This window comes from Coenobita brevimanus, chromosome 8 (genome assembly GCF_032717465.1).
Source record: "Coenobita brevimanus isolate Jiangsu-jjx chromosome 8, ASM3271746v2, whole genome shotgun sequence".
Taxonomy (NCBI): domain Eukaryota; kingdom Metazoa; phylum Arthropoda; class Malacostraca; order Decapoda; family Coenobitidae; genus Coenobita; species Coenobita brevimanus.
In genome coordinates this window covers 31,699,010-31,717,970 of record NC_136961.1, presented here as the reverse complement: position 1 = coordinate 31,717,970, position 18,961 = coordinate 31,699,010, and the positions used below count along the sequence as shown (strand labels likewise).

General features: G+C 41.7%; 2 protein-coding genes across 2 annotated transcripts in view; both read left to right on the top strand.

Moving 5' to 3' along the window:
• LOC145407291 (glutamate receptor ionotropic, delta-1-like) overlaps window positions 1-18,961 on the top strand; it is a 528,461-nt gene that overhangs the window by 34,167 nt on the left and 475,333 nt on the right. The window lies entirely within an intron of this gene.
• LOC145406044 (glutamate receptor-like) overlaps window positions 1-18,961 on the top strand; it is a 60,894-nt gene that overhangs the window by 18,106 nt on the left and 23,827 nt on the right. Inside the window, exon 4 of the mRNA XM_080277233.1 lies at window positions 13,044-13,202. Within this exon, the coding sequence (XP_080133359.1) occupies window positions 13,044-13,202 (159 nt within the window). The remainder of the gene's footprint in view (window positions 1-13,043; window positions 13,203-18,961) is intronic.

Below are 18,961 nucleotides of genomic sequence, written 5' to 3'. Positions count from 1 at the left end.
CATCAGATCTGAACAATATTTAGAGGATGCAGAAAATGAAGGCTTTGGGGGATACCCGAGAAGAGAACAAAATTCGTATAACTTCAAGCACTGTTCCAAATGTGTTAGTGTTTTATTAACAACTTTTACCAATGCATAAAACAACTAGAATGGCACTCAGTAGAGCGCATACCTCCTCCAACACCCTATCTCGCAGGGTTAAAATGAAAAAAAAAAAAAAATCCTGGATCCGCACCTAAATTTAATGGAGTAAGCCCAATTTTCTACCAAGTTTCGTGGTAATGCGTCCAGTAGTTTTTGTGTAATCTTACTCACAAACCAACCAACCTCCTTGGCGGAGGTAAAAATTTATTGATGTGAGTTCATTATTTACAAATTGTTAACAACTTTAATCGCTGTACAAAACAAAATTGTATAAATGCTAGTGAGTTTATTACATCTACTACACTGGTAAGTGATTCGGAGGAGAGATTGAGACAGTTGTTAGAGGAGTTTGGAAGGGTGTGTGAATGGAGGAAATTGAGAGTAAATGAGAATAAGAATAAAGTGATGAAGTGTATGAGGTTGTAGATGGTAGAAGGATGAATACAGTTTTGAATGGTGAGTTTCTTGAGGAGGTTGAGTGTTTTAAGCATTTTGGGTCACATGTTGCAGCAGATGGAAGAATAAATGTAGAAGTGAAGTTTAGAACGAATGAAGTAGGACAGGTGGTGGGAGGAATGAAATAAGTCTTTAGATGCCGTTCGCTTAGAATGGATGTAAAACGAAGACTATATGGGAGTGTAGTGGTACCGACTGCGTTATACTGGGCTGAAACATGGAATAGAGTAAAAGTTTAAATGTTATGGAGTTGAGGTGTCTGAGGAGCATGCGTGGAGTGAGGCGCATGGATAGAGTGAGAAATGATGAAGTGCGTAAGAGAACTGGAGTTATGCAGGAGATTGCTGATCCAGTTGAACAGAGAGTGTTGCGATGGTTTGGGCATATGAAGAATGGACGAAGAGCGATTGGTGAAAAAGATAACTGGATCGGATATGAGAGGTGTAAGGCTGAGAGGAAGACCACGAATTGGATGGATGGACAATGTGAACAGAGCGTTAGATGCGAAAGGGATGTTTGTTGAGTAAGGAAGAGTGGCTGTGCATGATAGGAATGACTGGAGAGAAATGGTGACTGAATAAATGGTGACGTGGCCCTGAAGAGATATTCGCCCGCATTAGGTCTGATCAGCTGATTAGGTCAGGTGCTGGTAAGGGGATGGGTACAGTATGATATGGCAGGGATAAACCACCTCTGCTGTCAGGCCCTGCTGTGAATGTCGCTGAATGCACTGCACAGTTGACCCCTGTTCGGTGTGGTGCAGTGAGGATCTGTCCCTTCTTCCCTAGGGGCTAGGTACGAATAAATGTGTGAGTGTGAATGAATAAACTGAGTGTGTCGTCCTGTCTCGGCTGCTTCCCTTTCTTCGAGGACAGCAGCATAGGTATGTAGACAGAAGAGTTCTGTAACGATACTATGACATACCATATATTTACTTACTTATTAGGTATGCACATATAACATCTATGCTTATTATACAATTAAACTTATAAAGTTTATATAAGTAGAGTTCAGTGAAAAGTTTAAGTACTTTATTGTGGCAAGACTGCAGATTTACTGAAAGATGAGTGCCTTTGCCTATGAATTTTGGCTGTCTGTAATAAAAACTGCTTTCGGTCTTCATGTTTTGTCAGTGTACTGTTGTAATACTCAGTGAGACTAATGCCTCTTTTTGTGCTATCATTCACCTCTTTTACTCAGATTTTCTTCTATGTGGCAAGATAAGTGTCACCTGCTAGCCAGGTAGTACGGTACTTTTTCTAGAAATTCCAGCTTCACCGTCTACAGTTACTACGTTAAAGTTTTACTGACCTGCTTGTAATATATGCTTCTAATGGATGACTAGTTTCAACTTCTATAGCTGGAGTGCGATGTGCACAGTCTGGTTTTGGTGGTCTCTAAGTTTGCAACCATTGCAGCCTTTGTTTTGCTGCTTATAGAGTTGTCAAACAGACCCATTGGTGATAGGTGTTCAGAAAAAATACCGGAAATGCCGCTTGATTGCTTTCAGTGCATTCTCTCGAATAATGACATCGTGGTATGACTGAAGCATGTTAATCAACTTGAAACAATTGAAAAGGGCCTTTCGTGGGATTGGAGCTTCATTCCAGAACCTATCTTATATCACAGACACAAACAGTCCAACTTTCAGTAAACCATTTACTTCACGAGCAGTGAGCTTAAACTGATCACTAAAGAGCAGTATTTTCAAAGTACATATTTTTTTTTTTCATCATCCAGTGGGCATGGTGTATGGCTCCAGGAGAACGACATCTGTATTCTCCATCAGGTGTACTGCCTAGAAATGTGAGACAGCTCCATAATTTCCATGTAGTTTTCATGTGGATGTTCTTCATTTATTGCATGTGAATAGCATATTTTCATTTCCCGATACAGAAATTCTTGAGTGGAACTAAACATCACATTTCCTGGCTGAAAAGGTTCTTGACTGATCTTGTTCCATCGCTTCTAAAAATGTTTAAATGATTCATTTCTTGGCCAGATGACGGTCCAAGGGTTTCAGTTACAACATCTAATAAAACTTCTTCAGATATGTCGTGACGACAGGCTGGCCATATAAGTTCCTTTCCAAGAGATGCCTGACATTAAATCTGTATTTGAAGCTGTCGAATAATATCAAATACCAAGCCTTTGTATTGTGTAAGTTCCTTTCTAAGAGATGCCTGTATTAGTGTCCAAGCATATGACCGTAAACTTGTATTTGAAGCTGCAGTATCAAATACCAAACTTTTAGCTTTTGACTTAAGATACCAATCTTCTAACAGGTCATTGCAGGCTTTGGCGTGTTCCTCACCAGTACTGCTGTTTACCTTTGGTATATCAAGTAGTTTTTCTGTTTCAAATCCTGCTGCCAATATGGCCACTCTGTCCACTTGTTTAGATTTGATACCTGCAAAATCAGGTAAGAGATTTCCATCCCAGTGCAGGAAAAGGGATATAAGCTAATCTGTGGTTGATCTCTCTCTTGAAGCTCTCAATTCCAGATTCTTAATCCGAACATGACGTATACCACTTCCTGATAATGACTAATCAGTAACGTCATGATCCAGAGCCCTTCCTACAGAACTGGTGACGCACACTGGCTATACCAGAGAGATTAATCCCGCCTAATGCTGATGCAACATGTGGTGTCACAAATATATTATGGCTCTTTCTAGATTTCTTGGGTTCTGTTGGTCCATCTGGTACAGAAAGATCATGTGATTTTGAATCTTCACTCCTGTCACTGCTATTACTCAGATTTTCTGTATCTTTCCTATCTGTAGATGTAAATTGTTTCCCTTTTCTTTTCTTCTTTTTTTTTTTCTTGCTCAGATCTGATTTGCTTTCGTTTTTCATTTTGTGCCAAGATTTTGTCAACAGAACTCATGCTGCAGCCAGAAGTGTCTTCACATTGCATCATAGGGAGGTTTTATCATATTAGTTTCCCATGTTTTGAAGAGCATCTTTGCTCAATATGTGAGAAAGACTGTGAAGTTCATCAAGAAACATTAAAAATTTTTTCCTTTAACCTCCGATATTCAGATTTTCTTAGACGAGCTTTTTTGAGTAGACAATGCTCATCATAAACTTTTAATAGCTTTTGCTCAGCTGAGTCATTCCATTGTACTGGTATTCTGGCTCTCTGTCAGCATATTATGGTAGTCCTGACAGCTAATTTGGCACTTTTCTGAAAATTTTGTTTTCTACATAATGATAAAATAATAGTCTTTTAGACATAAAACTTTTGGGGAAAGGCCGTTGTATGTGATATCTCTTTCTGGTTTTCCACTCAGCTCAATCCTGAATCGCCCTTAAACATACCTGGGGTTTCATTCACTCGGTATTTATCTTGGAAAGATCATAATACATCTCTTGTAAAATCTGCTTCCAAGAGATTAGGTTTGCTAAGCCGACTCCGTACCTTCTTTACCACTGCACACTTGTTGACTTTATACAATGGTTTTAGTCGCCCCAGTTTAGAGTACAACTCTCATGCGTGGGGAGGCTCTACACACACAGTTCTTCCCAACAAGGTGGAGTCAAAGGCTTTTCATCTCCTCTTACTGGCTCCTTTCAACCTCTGTCTCATCGCCTCATTAATGCATCTTTATTTCTTTTCTCTTCCTACTTTAATGGTTACTGGTCCTCTGTACTATACGCTTGCACCCTCTACCATTATGATGGGCACATAGCACCCATTTAGCAACAAATTCTCATCGCTTTTCTCTCCAACTCTCTGATGCAGGAGTTAACCGTTACTCCTAGACCTTCATTTATGCAACAGGCGAACTATGGAACTGTCTCTCTCTGCCTGTATTTTCTACTTCCTGTAATTACTCGTCTTTCAAATGCATTGTGTCCAGGCATCTCAAAATGAACAGATTTTGAATTTGGCTCTCTGTTGTACTGTTCTTGTTTTTTCTTGGAAGGAAGGTTTACGGGCCTTTGGTTCCTTCTCCCTTGCATTAAAAAAGAAGTACTGTACACTGATAGGAAACTTCGAGTTTCTGACATCTTTATAACATGCTCAGCTGCAATGGACTACAACAATATTAAAAAGAGCTTGCTCAAAAAGACAAAAGTTTGTGACTGAAGCTTTAAATTTGTCTAAACTCTAAAACTGTACTCACTGGTACATATATTACAGATTTGAAACAATCCTTATGATTATTTTTGGCTGTCCTACAGTTTAAAGTGTATGAAAGTGTGAGGCACTGACCATAGAAGCAGTCCAAGAGGTGGAAAGCTGGATAGTGGACAACTTAATTATGCATGTGCAGAGGTTTATTTTAACACCAGTAACACAAATCTGGTGAAGAAAAAAATAAAGTCTGATAATACTTTAGTAGGCTACCCAAATAACCACGGTGAGAATTTCGTACAAGTGACGCAAAATCTTACTTTTTGTGCAACCTCTAAAATTTTTTAAAATGAGCTAAAATTTTCCCTGCGATGTCTGTTTGCCAAATGGGATAGGGGTAGCCTTGCAGAGCACTACATTTTATATATATGTTTTTTTTTACCCATGGATTGTTGACCACCCTACTGTCCAGAATTCAGCACTGTATAAGAGGGAGGAGAGGTGTGCAGTTGTATACACTGATCTCTTCGTCTCAATTCTCAAGCTGGTGTTTCCAAAGACTCTGGATCTGTGATTCATGAAAGGCGTGGTTGATTCGTTTAACCCGCGCCGTCCTGAGGACGTACTTCCACGTCCTCACGTTTTGTCACAGCTAATCCCGAGGACGTACTTCAACGTCCTGCAATTGCAAGGTTCATAATTTCCACAATTTTCAATTTTCGCGAGTCATTTTTGGTACGTATACACGGGACACCTGCCTCAACAAGATGCCAGGCAGAGACAATGCCTTACCCAGCATGACCTCCTCCCCCCCCCTGCATGCGCTTTTCTCAGCAATTCACCTGTTATCAGTGACCTGGCCAGTATAGCCATGTCATGCCACGGTACGAAATTCAGGGCCAGAGTGATTCCCCAATCAATGACAATGTGGAGGACAAACTTTACATAGCATTACAGAAAGAAACAGTTAGAAATGATGATCAGGTAATGTGGCAAAAAAAGGTCAGGTATTAGTGAGTGAAACAATGCTTATAATGCCTATATTACTGCTTGAAAACCAATATACTTTTGTACTACATATAAATTCGTAACAGTAAATAAATAAATACCGTTTATGAGTGGTGTGAAATAGTTATCCTCCCATAGAACTCGTTTTCTTTGGTGCCAGCTGATAGAAAACCCAGTAAAGTAAGGAGGCTCTCCTACCTGTAATGAGTATTTTAAACCTCAGGTGAGCGATTTCTCTATGAATTTTCGATGTTTCTCACCAAAAGCGAAAGTTTGAGCAAAAAAAAAAAAAGGTTGAAAATTGCCCGGGATTGGGGGGTACCAGTGGTCGAAAAGTGGCCGGGACGGGGTGGGTTTAGAACAGTACCAAGGTAGGTAAAATAATCCACCTATTTTCCATTTTCGCCATTTATCTGTGATGCAAGAGGTTCTATTGTGTTGTTTCTCTGAGATATTATTTCTGTTTTACTGATATTTACTTAGACCTCGATTGCATGATGTATGTTGGAAATGATGGTGATAAACTGTTGTAGGGTTTCTGGGGTTTGTGCAAGGGTTGCACAGACATCATCATATTGCTGCTCTAGGAAATGGGCTATTTCAGTCATTGGTTGTGCTTGAAGACGTCTGATATTAAATAAGTTACCTATGGGACGGAACAGGATTTTTATTCCATTATCATTGCTCATTTGTTGGTGACCTATAAGGGTGACTGCAGTGAGACAGATGCTGAAAATGACGGGAGCCAGGACACATCCCTGCTTTACGCCCACCCCCACATTGAAGTGTTCGGATTTGCTCCCACCCTTGGACACATGAGCATTCGTGTTGTCCCATGCAGGCTCTTTAGGATGGCATGAAATTTTTTTGGACCTCCAAATTTTGTCAGAGTATTCCACAAAACTTCCCTGTTGACAGTGTAAATGCTTTTCCAAGGTAGATGAATCCATTATACAAGTCACAGTTTTACTCATGGCATTCTCTTGTATCTGTCAGGCAAAAAAAATCGAATCATAGGTACTTCATCCCTTTCGAAATCTACATCGTATTTCAGGAAATGTTGACTTAGTCAAATGTTTTGTCAGTCTGGATAACATTATCTTGGCTAGTACTTTGCTAGCCTATACAAAGAGGAAGATGCCTCTGTTGTTGTCATAATCTGAGCGGTCCCCTTTCTTTTTGTAGATGGTTAAAAACACAGAATTAAGCCATTCAGAAGGAATTTCCTATTGGTTCCTGAGATTCAGTATGAGATTATGTAGGTGTTGATAAAGCAACTGGCCACTCTCTTACATAAGTTCAGATAGTATGCCATTAGGGCCAGGGCTTTTTGTTATTTTTTAGAGATCATATGGCCTGAACAGTTTCTGCAGGTGTAGGTGGGACATCAAGATCTGGTGCTTGAGGAGCAACTGGGATGTTATCAAGGATATTGTGCTTCACTGTGTTTCTTTGATTGAGTAAAGTGTTGAAATGTTGCATCCATCTATCTAGGAATGCTTGCTTGTCTTTCAGGAGCTCTCCTTTGGCCTATTGAACAGGGTTTATGTTGTGTTTGGTTGGCCCATAGACTTGTTGGACTTGTTGATTCCATGCTGGTCATTAACCCGTCACGTCCCGAGGTTTTCCGCACCTCCAACATCCCCCAGTCCCGAGGTATTTTCGATTTTTTTTTTTTTGGCTAAAACCTTCGCTTTTGGTGAGAAACATCGAAAATTCATAGAGAAATCGCTCACCTGAGGTTTAAAATACCCAATCCAGGTAGGAGTTCCTCCTTACCTGACTGGGTTTTCTAACATGCTGGCACCAAAGAAAACGAGTTCTATGGGAGGGCAACTATTTTATCCACTCATAAACGGTATTTATTTATTTACTTGGTACGAATATATATGTAGTATGAAAGTATATTGGTTTTCAAGCAGTAATAAAGGCATTATAAGCATTGTTTCACTCACTAACTGATCACCATACCTGACCTTTTCTTGCCACATTACCTGATCATTATTTCTGGCTGTTTCTTCTTCTAATGCTATGTAAACATTGTCCTCCACATTGTCATCGATTGGGGAATCACTCTAGCCCTGAATATCTTTACTAGCCAGGTCTCTGGTAACAGGTCCATTGCCTAGACAATGGCGTGAGGGGGGGAGGGGGGAGGTTATGCGGTGTAAGGCATTGTCCCTGCTTGGCATCTTGTAGAGGAATAGAGGAAGGTGTCCCGTGTATACATACAAAAAATCACGCACGAAAATTGAAAATTGTGCAAATTAGGGACCTTGCAATTGCACGACGTACTGGTACGTCGCCAGGACTGGCAAATGCAAATCGTTGCAACGTACCCATACGTCGATGGGACGGGGCGAGTTAATATCAGTCAGTCATTGCAGCTCTTTTGTTTGCTCAGTCCACCATTTGTTCTCCATGCCACCTAGCTTTCTCTAGGTTTTACTTCAGAGATTCTGGAATTCAGTCTTTAAAGTTAAGGAGCTTGGACAAGCGAACCAGTTATGTGCTCTATTGTCCATTGCAAGAAGGTCATTTACACGCTCAGCATTTCCATCAAACCAGTCTTGATGGCAGTGAGTGAAGAACCCTAATGTTTATTCTGCAGTGCTATGAATCAGTATCTTAATGTTTGGCCACTCGGAGTCTAGGTTTGATGCATTATTGTTTGGATCAAGTGGTGGGCATTCAGAGAGCTTGTCTGTAACAGTGGTGTGGAAGGTGTTACAAGGTGCCATGTTCTTTCAGCTACTACTGATAAGTTTCTTGATGGATGATATATTGTGCATTTGTGGGCATAATATGACTTACTGCAGTTTGGTGACTATCAGGGTATGCTCTGTTGCACACTGAGCAACTCTCATTGTTCGGGTTATAAGAACTTCTCTTCGATATCGCTGCCCTATAATGACATAGTCAATTACCCGTAGGTGCCAATGTCTAGATCATGGGTACATCCATGTGGTTTTGTGTTTATTCGTAAGTTGAAAAATGGTGTTGATGATGACCAGACTAAAGTATGAGCATATGGAATGTAATCTAAGACCATTGTTGTTCATGTAACCAATACCGTGACAGTCTGTAATGCCTTGCCAGAGATGATTTTCTTTTCCTACTCTGCCATTAAAATCTCCTTGCAGAATCGTTTGTCATTTGGTGGTATTTAGCAAATGGTGACATCTAAAGATTCATAAAAAGAATCTTTTCAGTGTCCTCTGAATCAAGCATTGTGGCATTGTTACTGATGAGTGTTGCATATTGGCCTTGACGGAGTGGTATGCACCACAACATCAGGCTCTGATATGTTCACAGGAGTTTCTTGTATATTCTCTAGAAGATAGCTTCAGACTGCAAAGCCAATACTATGGTCTCTTATATCGTCTGGGTATCATTTCCAGAACTAAGTATACCTTTCTCCTGCTTCTATAAGATTGCACTGTCTTGAAAGCGAGTCTTGCACATGGCAACGATATCAATTTTATAACTTCTTAGTTAATTGGGAATAAGGGCAGTTCTACGGCATGGTAGTGCGTCATGGTTAATATCAAGCCAGGTTTGTATATTCCAGGTAGCAAGAGTCAGAGGGATTTTTTTTTCAACTGCAGTGTGAGGTGCATTGACAGACACGGTTATCTGTCCAAGTGGTGCAGAGCAGCAAATGTTTAGGTTACCTTTCCCAAACCCCTCTCTGTCAGGGATAAGCAGTTGGAGATCCATTTCCGGCTGCTCAGTCGCACGGGATGCTGCCGAAAACATGACGTGCTCCTATGCTGTCATGCCAGCGACCACTGAGCCAATGCTGCCTATGCACAGGACTCGAGCTAGCGACTTCGAGCCACATCCATGGCCTGTGATTACTATGCTCTCCTGTCGCCATTAGTCTTTTGTTTTGATGAAAGATGAGATAGTAGGTGAGTGTAGCAGTGGACTTGCACAATGAATGAATTTGGTGTTATAGTGAGGTTGTGCAGTCCCTACCACCATTTAATTTGACCCTTCTAAGCATAAGGATCATAGTAAAAACGAAACGTGTATCCAAATTACGTTCATTGGTGCTGCTGTCCTCAGTTTTTGGTAAAATTAGTAAAATCTTCCATCCCGCAAAATTTCGTTTTCCTAACAATTTTCACATAAGACTTAGACCCCATTTTTCAAGAATGTACAGTCATAAGAAAAAGTATCGTTACTCCAGGGATGTTTGATGCGAATCGAACGTTAGCTGGGCTATGTGGGAGGGTCCTTGTTGTTTGCCCCTCCCCTATCTAGTCTTGCCATATCACAATCCTATTACAAGAGTTGGAATAATGAGCAAGAATGAGCCATATGGTGGGGAAATATAGAGGAAGTGCTTGCGTTACCCTGAGCGCCCCGCCGGGCATTAATAATGAAACTCGGCACGTTTATTATTTTCCTACTATTCAACACTTACTATCTATAAAATAAAACAAATTATTAGTGTATTAAATCTATAGGCATCGACTTTTTTATGACAGTGTAGCAGGGGTACACAGGTTCATTTGTTTGTTTTGGATGAGTGGTTAAATGCTTCAGAATGATCCTTCAGTTAGTGGCATCCATGCGTCGACGTCTAGAGCAGGGGTTCCCAACCTGGGGTAAATTACCCCAAGTGGGGTAATTTGGTCTTTTGTGAAGGGTAATGGGGGAGGTAACAAAAAAAAAAAATCTAAAAATCATACCAGTTATGATAGACTTCGGACCTATACTAAAATTCAGAGATGAATGTTTAAAGTCATGTTTATTTGGTATCAGTGTTAATAATAAAAATAAATTACTCCTTGCAATAACCCTCTTGGTTTTACCCTAACCTTTAATTAAGTCCTACATTCAAACTAAAATCTAGGCATCAAAATGTTAAGCAGCTAAAATGCAATTGTGGAAACATAAGCAATGAGGGGTAATGAGTGAAGAGAGGTGTGGAAAATGGGGTAATGGCTAAATAAAGGCTGGGAACCCCTGGTCTAGAGGCTGTTTTGGAAGCAGGGGGTGGGTATGCAATATATTAATGCAATGAGACTGAACACGTATTATTATTTTCCTTCTACTCAACATTTATTATATGTAGAAAGCAGTACATATCGTTATTACATTGAAATTTACTAACGTGGCTTGTATCGGCTGAAATACTCTCATACGTCTGGCATGGGTACACATACTCCTTGCCCGTCTGCATGTGTGCTGCCGACTCTACACCATTCTGTTATATTTTTATTTAATAAATTCTGTGCCGGATAATAAAACGTATTGTCTTTATGCATAGAGTCCAAACGATCTAATGAGCTTTTATTACATCTAGCACAAATTCTATTATCTGTGTCTTACATAACCGACATTGACGGGTTTGCGGTACAAACTTTCCTGTCCCGTCATTCCACAACACTTCGTCGTTGTATCACAGAGGATAGCTCTGAAGGGTAACGATAGTTATTCTTATGACTGTACTGTGACTCGGTGAATGAATGAGTGATTGAGTAAGTGACATATATATGGACATGCAATATTTTTGGTCACTGTTGTCGGCCCTATATAAACAGTGTTTAATTGAAGAGACGTTCTGAAATCTTTACTAACCAAGCGTCGTGTCATCGAGTCTCTTAATTACTGAATTCTAGGCGCAGCTATGTCAGTCAAAAATATTTTCTTAATAATTCAATGAGAACACAAAACGATAGCAACTTTTTTTTTTTTTTTTTTTTTTTTTTTTTTTTATGTGTCCGACTCTGAGCATAGGCTTCACAGCCTGCTCTCAAGGCCCAGTAGTCCTCCTACATACCATACACCTCTCCACATGTCACCACTTCGGCGCTAACACCCACCGTCCATATTGAATACATGCTAGGGCTGTCTCATACAGGACTGGTGTATTGGTATTAGCGGGGGGACTTTTATGACATGTCGGCGGGTCTTCTGGTAGATCAGTAAAGTCTGCTTTTATGAAATTCAAATCCTTAAACTGTTCCCTGCCCCAGCCAGGATTCGAACCTGGGTCCATCAGGACTGCTACCTCATAATTTCACATTCTTCTGACGACAACACAATAGGGCTTCAGTGCCATACCTGTTTTTGGCTACCTGCTTCTCTTTCTCTTTTTGCATTATTTACCACAAATACTGGACTCTGAGAGATATCTGGGAATAACCGATGCTATGGTCGCCCTCCAGTTTTTCATAGCCAACAACATGTCTGAGTATGTAACGGGTAGTAGTGTGATGAATTTAACTGCAACGAACAAGGTTCTTCTCTAGACAACTGCCATGATCGTAGTATTTCTATGTAGCAGCATTTTTTTTTTTCCATTCTAAAATTTGCCACAGAGTGACAGAGAAGTCACTGGGCAGAGGGATACATTACCACACCATCCTGCTAAACCTAATGCTGCCACAGTCCACATTTACCATCTTAACAGTGCCGCACTTACACTACTACACTTTACAGTCACACAGCACTTTGACACACTGCTGAACTTCACGTTACCACACCTCAGTCTAGTACATTTAACGTTGTTGCACCACACGCTTCCATACTTCACATTGCCATACGTCACACTGCCATCATTCACACCGTGTCATCCCTCACACCTCACACGGACATCCGCTACACTAACACACCTCACAGTGTTAAATCACACACGGTCACACCACAGACTGTCACACGTCACACTACAACACCTCCCAGCCACACTATACATCTCACGCTGCCACACCTAACACTGCCACACCGTAAACTGCCACACCTAACACTGTCACACCTAAAAATGTTACTTCAGATACTGTCACAACTCACACGGATACTTATCACATTTACGCGCCACCCACCGTCTCACCTCTCACTGTCACAGTACTCAGTGCCATGCCACACACCGTCACACTCACGCAGAACATTTTTCACACTGACACATCTCCCACTGCCAGTAGCCGCACCGACATACTACACACACACACACACACACACACACACACACGCACGGGCGCGTTTTGTTCTGACACACTATACACTGCAATATCTCCAAGTGCCACAACTCACATTGACATACCACACACTTACTGTACACTGCCATAATACACATTGTCACATCTTGTACGCATGCATTTCACACCGCCACACCTCCTGCCTCATACTCACGGGGATATCCCTATCACCCTGTGTACAGGTGTATATATATATATATATATATATATATATATATATATATATATATATATATGTGTGTGTGTGTGTGTGTGTGTGTGTAATCACGTATTTTTTAAATATATCGAACATTACAAGATATTTTGTAATGGTGCATCATAATACTAGGGAACTTACAACAGTGATTTGTTTCCCACAAAAGGTTTCCACATCGTCCTCATTTGGTGGCGACGACGGATAAATTCCCATCACAAAATGTGATGGAGGTGGATGACCCAACGCAGCCTGGAGGCAAGCGGGTCATCGTCCAGGGAGTCATGGATAACATGATGCAGCTCATAGCAAGACGAATGAATTTAACGTAAGATGTACTATTTTCCTTTCCAACACGATGATAATCATGATTTTCATCATCAGCTGCGCCATCATCATAATTATCATCACCATCAGCATTATTGTCAGCTGCAGGATCAACGTCAACCTAAGTATACTATATTTAACATTATGAAGGAAAATCACAAATTAGAAGAATAATCACCACTGACCAGACATAAAACAAGTCCATTTATTTTTAATCAGATATTGACATTTCACATACACTTCCTATTCAAAAATCAACAAAAATGGCGTCTATTAATCAAGCCTCGGAGTCCCCAGGGGGGGGGGGACCATAAATGCCCCCGCCATCTGCCCCTCTCCCGGTGACGACTCGAGGTGCCTGGAACCACTGTCTGACTCTCTTCTTCATTTCTGCAACATTCGCGGCCTTTCATCTAACTTTCGCTCTGTTGAGCACCACCTCTCCTCCTCTAAACCTCACCTTCCGTTTCTGAAGGAGACTCAGCTGTCTGAGGCAACCGACAGCAAACCCTTTTCTGTATCCTCCTACTTTCTCTATACTCATTTCAAAGCCAAAGGTGGCTGTTGTGTATACATACGCAACGACTTATCTTGCTCTCGTGTTCCTGAACTTGATTCTTCTGAATTCTCCACACTCTGGCTTCGGCTTTCCTGTCATTCTCTGACTAAATATATCTGTGCTGTTTACTTATCCCCTAATTCTACTGACTATCAAAAATTCTTCTACTATCTTACTTCTACGATGGAACACATTCTGTCCATTTCTCCTTTCTCTCAAATCTCCATTCTTGGAGATTTCAATGTTCACCACCACCTTTGGCTCTCCTCTCCTTTCACGGATCCACCTGGTGAACAAGCCTACATCTTTTCTATCCTTAATGACCTAGAGCAGCTTGTACAGCACCCTACCCGTATCCCTGACCGCCTTGGAGAGAGCTCCAACATACTTGACCTCTTCCTCACAACTAATCCTGCTTACTCTGTTAATCTTTTCTCTCCGTTGGGCTCCTCCGATCACAACCTTATAACCTTAACCTGTCTTATCACTCCGGTACGGCCTGTGGACCCTCCAGGGAAACGTAATCTGTGGCATTTTGGAGCTGCGAACTGGGAGGCCCTCAGGCAGTACTTCTTTGATTTTCCCTGGAATGATTATTGCTTCCATGGCCGTGAGCCATCTGAGTGTGCCTTGCGCATTACGGAGGTTATTCTCTCGGGCATGGAAGCATACATTCCTTTCTCATATCCTTTGACTAACGCAAGAAAGCCTTGGTTTAATCACGCTTGTTCTAATGCTGTCCGCAACAAGGAGAAGGCCTACAAAGGGTACCGGAGCCAACCCACCCCTGAATCACATCATCTTTACGTTTCTGCCCGGAATCGTGCTAAGTCTGTTCTTCGCTCTACTAAAAATAATTTCATCCATACTAAATGCTCTCAACTCTCTAACTCGAATTCTTCCCGCTTCTTCTGGCACCTTGCCAAAAATCTTTCTAACAACTTTACCTCATCATCCTTCCCTCCTCTTTTCTACTCTGATGGTTCTGTAGCTATTTCTTCTACTGATAAAGCAGATCTCTTCGCACAGACTTTCTCCTCCAATTCCACCTTAGATGATTCCGGTGCTGTTCCTCCATCACTTCTCCCCTCCGACTTCCTCATGGCTGACATTAAAATTTCTTCAGTTGATGTATTTTCTGCCATCACTGGCCTTAGTACTAACAAGGCATATGGGCCTGATGGGGTCCCTCCTGTTGTTCTCAAGAACTGTGCTTCTGTGCTTACACCCTGCCTAGGCAAACTCTTTCGCCTTTGTCTGTCAACTTGTACCTTTCCTTCTTGCTGGAAGTTTGCTCTCATTCAGCCAGTCCCAAAGAAGGGTGACCACTCCCAACCCTCCAACTATCGTCCAATTGCTTTAACGTCCTGTATTTCAAAAGTTTTCGAGTCAGTTCTTAATAGAAAAATTTTAAGGCATCTTTCCTATCACAACCTTCTTTCCGATCGTCAGTATGGGTTCCGTCAGGGACGCTCCACTGGCGATCTTCTCACCTACCTTTCAGACTCCTGGTCATCCTCCTTTCGGGACCTTGGCGAAAGCTTTGCCATTGCACTTGACATCTCAAAGGCTTTCGATCGAGTCTGGCATAATCCTTAATTTCCAAACTGCCCTCCTACGGTTTCTATCCTTCTATCTGTGCCTTCATCGCTAGCTTCCTTTCTGGTCGTTCTATAGCCGCTGTTGTAGACGGCCATCGTTCTTCTCCTAGATTTATCAACAGTGGTGTTCCTCAGGGCTCTGTCCTATCACCAACGCTCTTCCTTTTATTCATCAATGATCTTCTAAGCTGTACATCTAACCCTATCCACTCATATGCTGATGACTCCACCCTTCACCTTTCCATTTGGTTCCCGCAACGCCCATCTCAACAGTTACTTCAAGAAACAAGGGATGAGGCTATGGCACACCTAATGTCTGACTTGGCTCGTATCTCTAACTGGGGTAAAAATAATATGGTTGTCTTTAATGCATCTAAGACTCCGTTCTTGCGCCTATCAACCCGACAAAATCTTCCACAGGTATACCCATTAATGTTTAATAATATTCAGCTTAATCCTGCATCATCCTTGAACATGCTTGGGGTTTCATTTACTCAGGACTTATCTTGGAAAGATCATATTACATCTCTTGTAAAATCTGCTTCCAAGAGATTGGGTGTGCTAAGCCGACTCAGCTCTTTCTTTACCCCTGCACAATTGTTGACTCTATACAGAGGTTTTATCCGCCCCTGTGTGGAGTACAACTCTCATGTGTGGGGAAGCTCCCCACATACAGCTCTTCTCAATAGGGTGGAGTCAAAGGCTTTTCATCTCATTAACTCTCTTCCTCTTACTGACTCCCTTCAACCTCTGTCTCTTCGCCGCACTGTTGCATCTTTATCTCTTTTCTATTGCTACTTTAATGGTCACTGCTCCTCTGAACTGTGTGCTTGCATTCCTCCACCTCTACGACGGTTGCGTAGCACCCGTCTGGCAGCAAACTCTCATCCCTTTTCTGTCCAACTCTCTAATGCAAGAGTTAACCGTTACTCCCAGTCTTTCATTTATGCAGCAGGTCAGCTCTGGAACTGTCTCCCTCTTTCTGTATTTCCTGCTGCCTATGATCTCCAGTCTTTCAAACGCAGTGTGTCCAGGCATCTCAAAATGATATGATCTTGGATTTGGCTCTCTATTGTATTTTGTTTTTCTCTTGGAGGGAACTGTTACTGCGGGCCATGGCCTTTGGTTCCTTCTTCCTTGCATTAAAAAAAAAAAAATCTACATGATGATGTTTCCCAAACCAGTATTCTGATCTCATTTGTCCCTGTTACTGTTTTTCGCACACTGCGCTTGGAGGGGATGTCCTAGACGAAAGGATTTCTCACTATTTCGACTATTACTCAGGGACATGTAGCCAGGTACGCATATGCAGTAGGAAAACATGTAATATAAAATCGAGTAGTTATTATGTCAGGAAGGGGGGGACTGTGGGAGGCAAGATATATCTTTAATGAATTGGTTTATATTAGGCGCCATACTATGCTGGGTCTATCTATCTATCTATTGCCAGACGCCTCAATCCCGTAAGGGGTGGCCACAAACAAATCGCCTCCACGTCGCCCAGTCTCCCGCCATTTCACTGCCCTGCTTCCAACTCACACCCCCCTCCTTCATATACCTCTCCACCTCATCCCTCCATCTCATCCTCGGCCTCCTCCTCCCTCTCCACTCCACCTCACTCGCATACACTCTCCTCATCAGTCTCTCACTCTCCATCCTCTCCACATGGCCAAACCACCTCAGTGTGTTCCTCCTAACGCTTCCTATCACATCCACATCCACACTACAACGCTCCTTTATGTCCTCATTTGTCAGCCTGTCTCTCCATGTGACTCCACAGGCTCCTCTTAAATAGCTCATTTCCACTGCTCTCACTCTTGACTTGTGTACTTCCAACAACGTCCAAGCTTCACTTCCATACATTTGATTTGGAGTCACAATACTGTCATGTAGTAACTTTTTCACTTCCATGCTCACTTCCCTGTTTCTTATCACTGCTTTCAAGGAACCAGCAACCTTTCTTCCTTGTACCCTGTCAAGCACTTCACCCTCCAAACTCCCAACCTTACTCATCACACTACCCAAGTACTTAAACGTACCCACATTTTCCATTTCCTCACCATCCAACCTCACTGTACATTCACTTACTTCACCTCTCTCGAAGACCATCACTTTTCTCTTCCCTACATTCACCTTTAGATTCCGTTTTTTACACACTCTCCTGAACTCATCCCCCAAACCTTGCAGCTCCCCTTCGTCTTCACTCAACAACACAGTATCATCTGCAAACAACAGTACAGGGAGTTTCCAAACACTACCCTCTCTCACCAGGGTCATTTCAACATCCACTGCCCTACCTTGTACCTCTTGTATTACCCCATCCATGTACAGATTGAACAACCATGGAGACATGACATATCCCTGTTTTAACCTAACCTTCAAAGAATAAAATTCACTCAGTTCACCGTCCATACGTACTGCAGCCTTAGCACCATACTCTTCACAGCATTCAACAACTTCCCATCTACTCCATATATTCTTAATACTTTCCACAATCCTTGTCTATCCACACTGTCATATGCTTTCTCCAAATGCATGAAAGCCGCATACAACTTCTTTCCCTTCTCTTGAAACTTTTCCACTAAAGATCTAAGAATGAATATCTGATCTACACAACCTCTTTCCTTCCAAAAGCCTCCCTGTTCTTCTCCAACTAATTCCTCTGTTCTTTCCCTAACTGTGTCAATAAGTATCCTACCATACACTTTTCCTATTACACTAAGAAGACAAATGCCCCTATGATTACCACACACTTCTTTTTCCCCTTTTCCTTTGTACAAGGGAATAATTATACCTGACTATGCTGAGTAAAATGTATTATTCAAGACCTAGCCAGTTGGCTGTATACATGAGTTTATCGCTGCTTCCTTACACTGTCATACTCAGTACTGTAATACGATATAAACCCTTCTTTTGCATATCTGGGATGATGGTGTATTATTTTACTTAATTCGTGCAACAACCAGACGATTTTATTCAGCACTGGAATGATGTCTGCTGGTGCAGGAAGTTTCACCTTAACCCCTTAACCATGGGGCGTCACTTTCGTGACTCTCGGCCACAATGGATCATACAGCGGGGCGTCACTTTTGTGATTCTGTGTTATTTTGAATTATCCTGGGCTCTCAAGTGGTGGCTTGTATCATCTATCAGTACTGCCAATGTCCAACACTAGTCAGCACTCCAAATCTCATCTGTACTCCCATCCATTGTTGACATTTTAGCAATTTTACCCCCTTCGTGACTCCCTTCCCTACCTGCCTTCCATTACCCTGTCGTCTCACCTCCCACGCCGCGCTGCACTGTGCAAATTTCCCCCGGATTTTTCCACAGATTTCATTCATTGAAATAAGCCCTATGCCCTATACTTATACAAAATGATATATACTAAAAAAAAATATGGTAAGTGATAGTGTTATACACCAGGAATTGGCTAATTATCACCTGACAACACCTCACGTGCATTCATTCGCTACATTACCACGGTAATTTCCCCTTTGAATTATGCCTTGTAATCGATGTCTGTAATAAAAATATATATCAGAAAGGAAGGGAGAAGCCTAAGTGACATTTACATTCACCTGGAACTACCTATTTCTT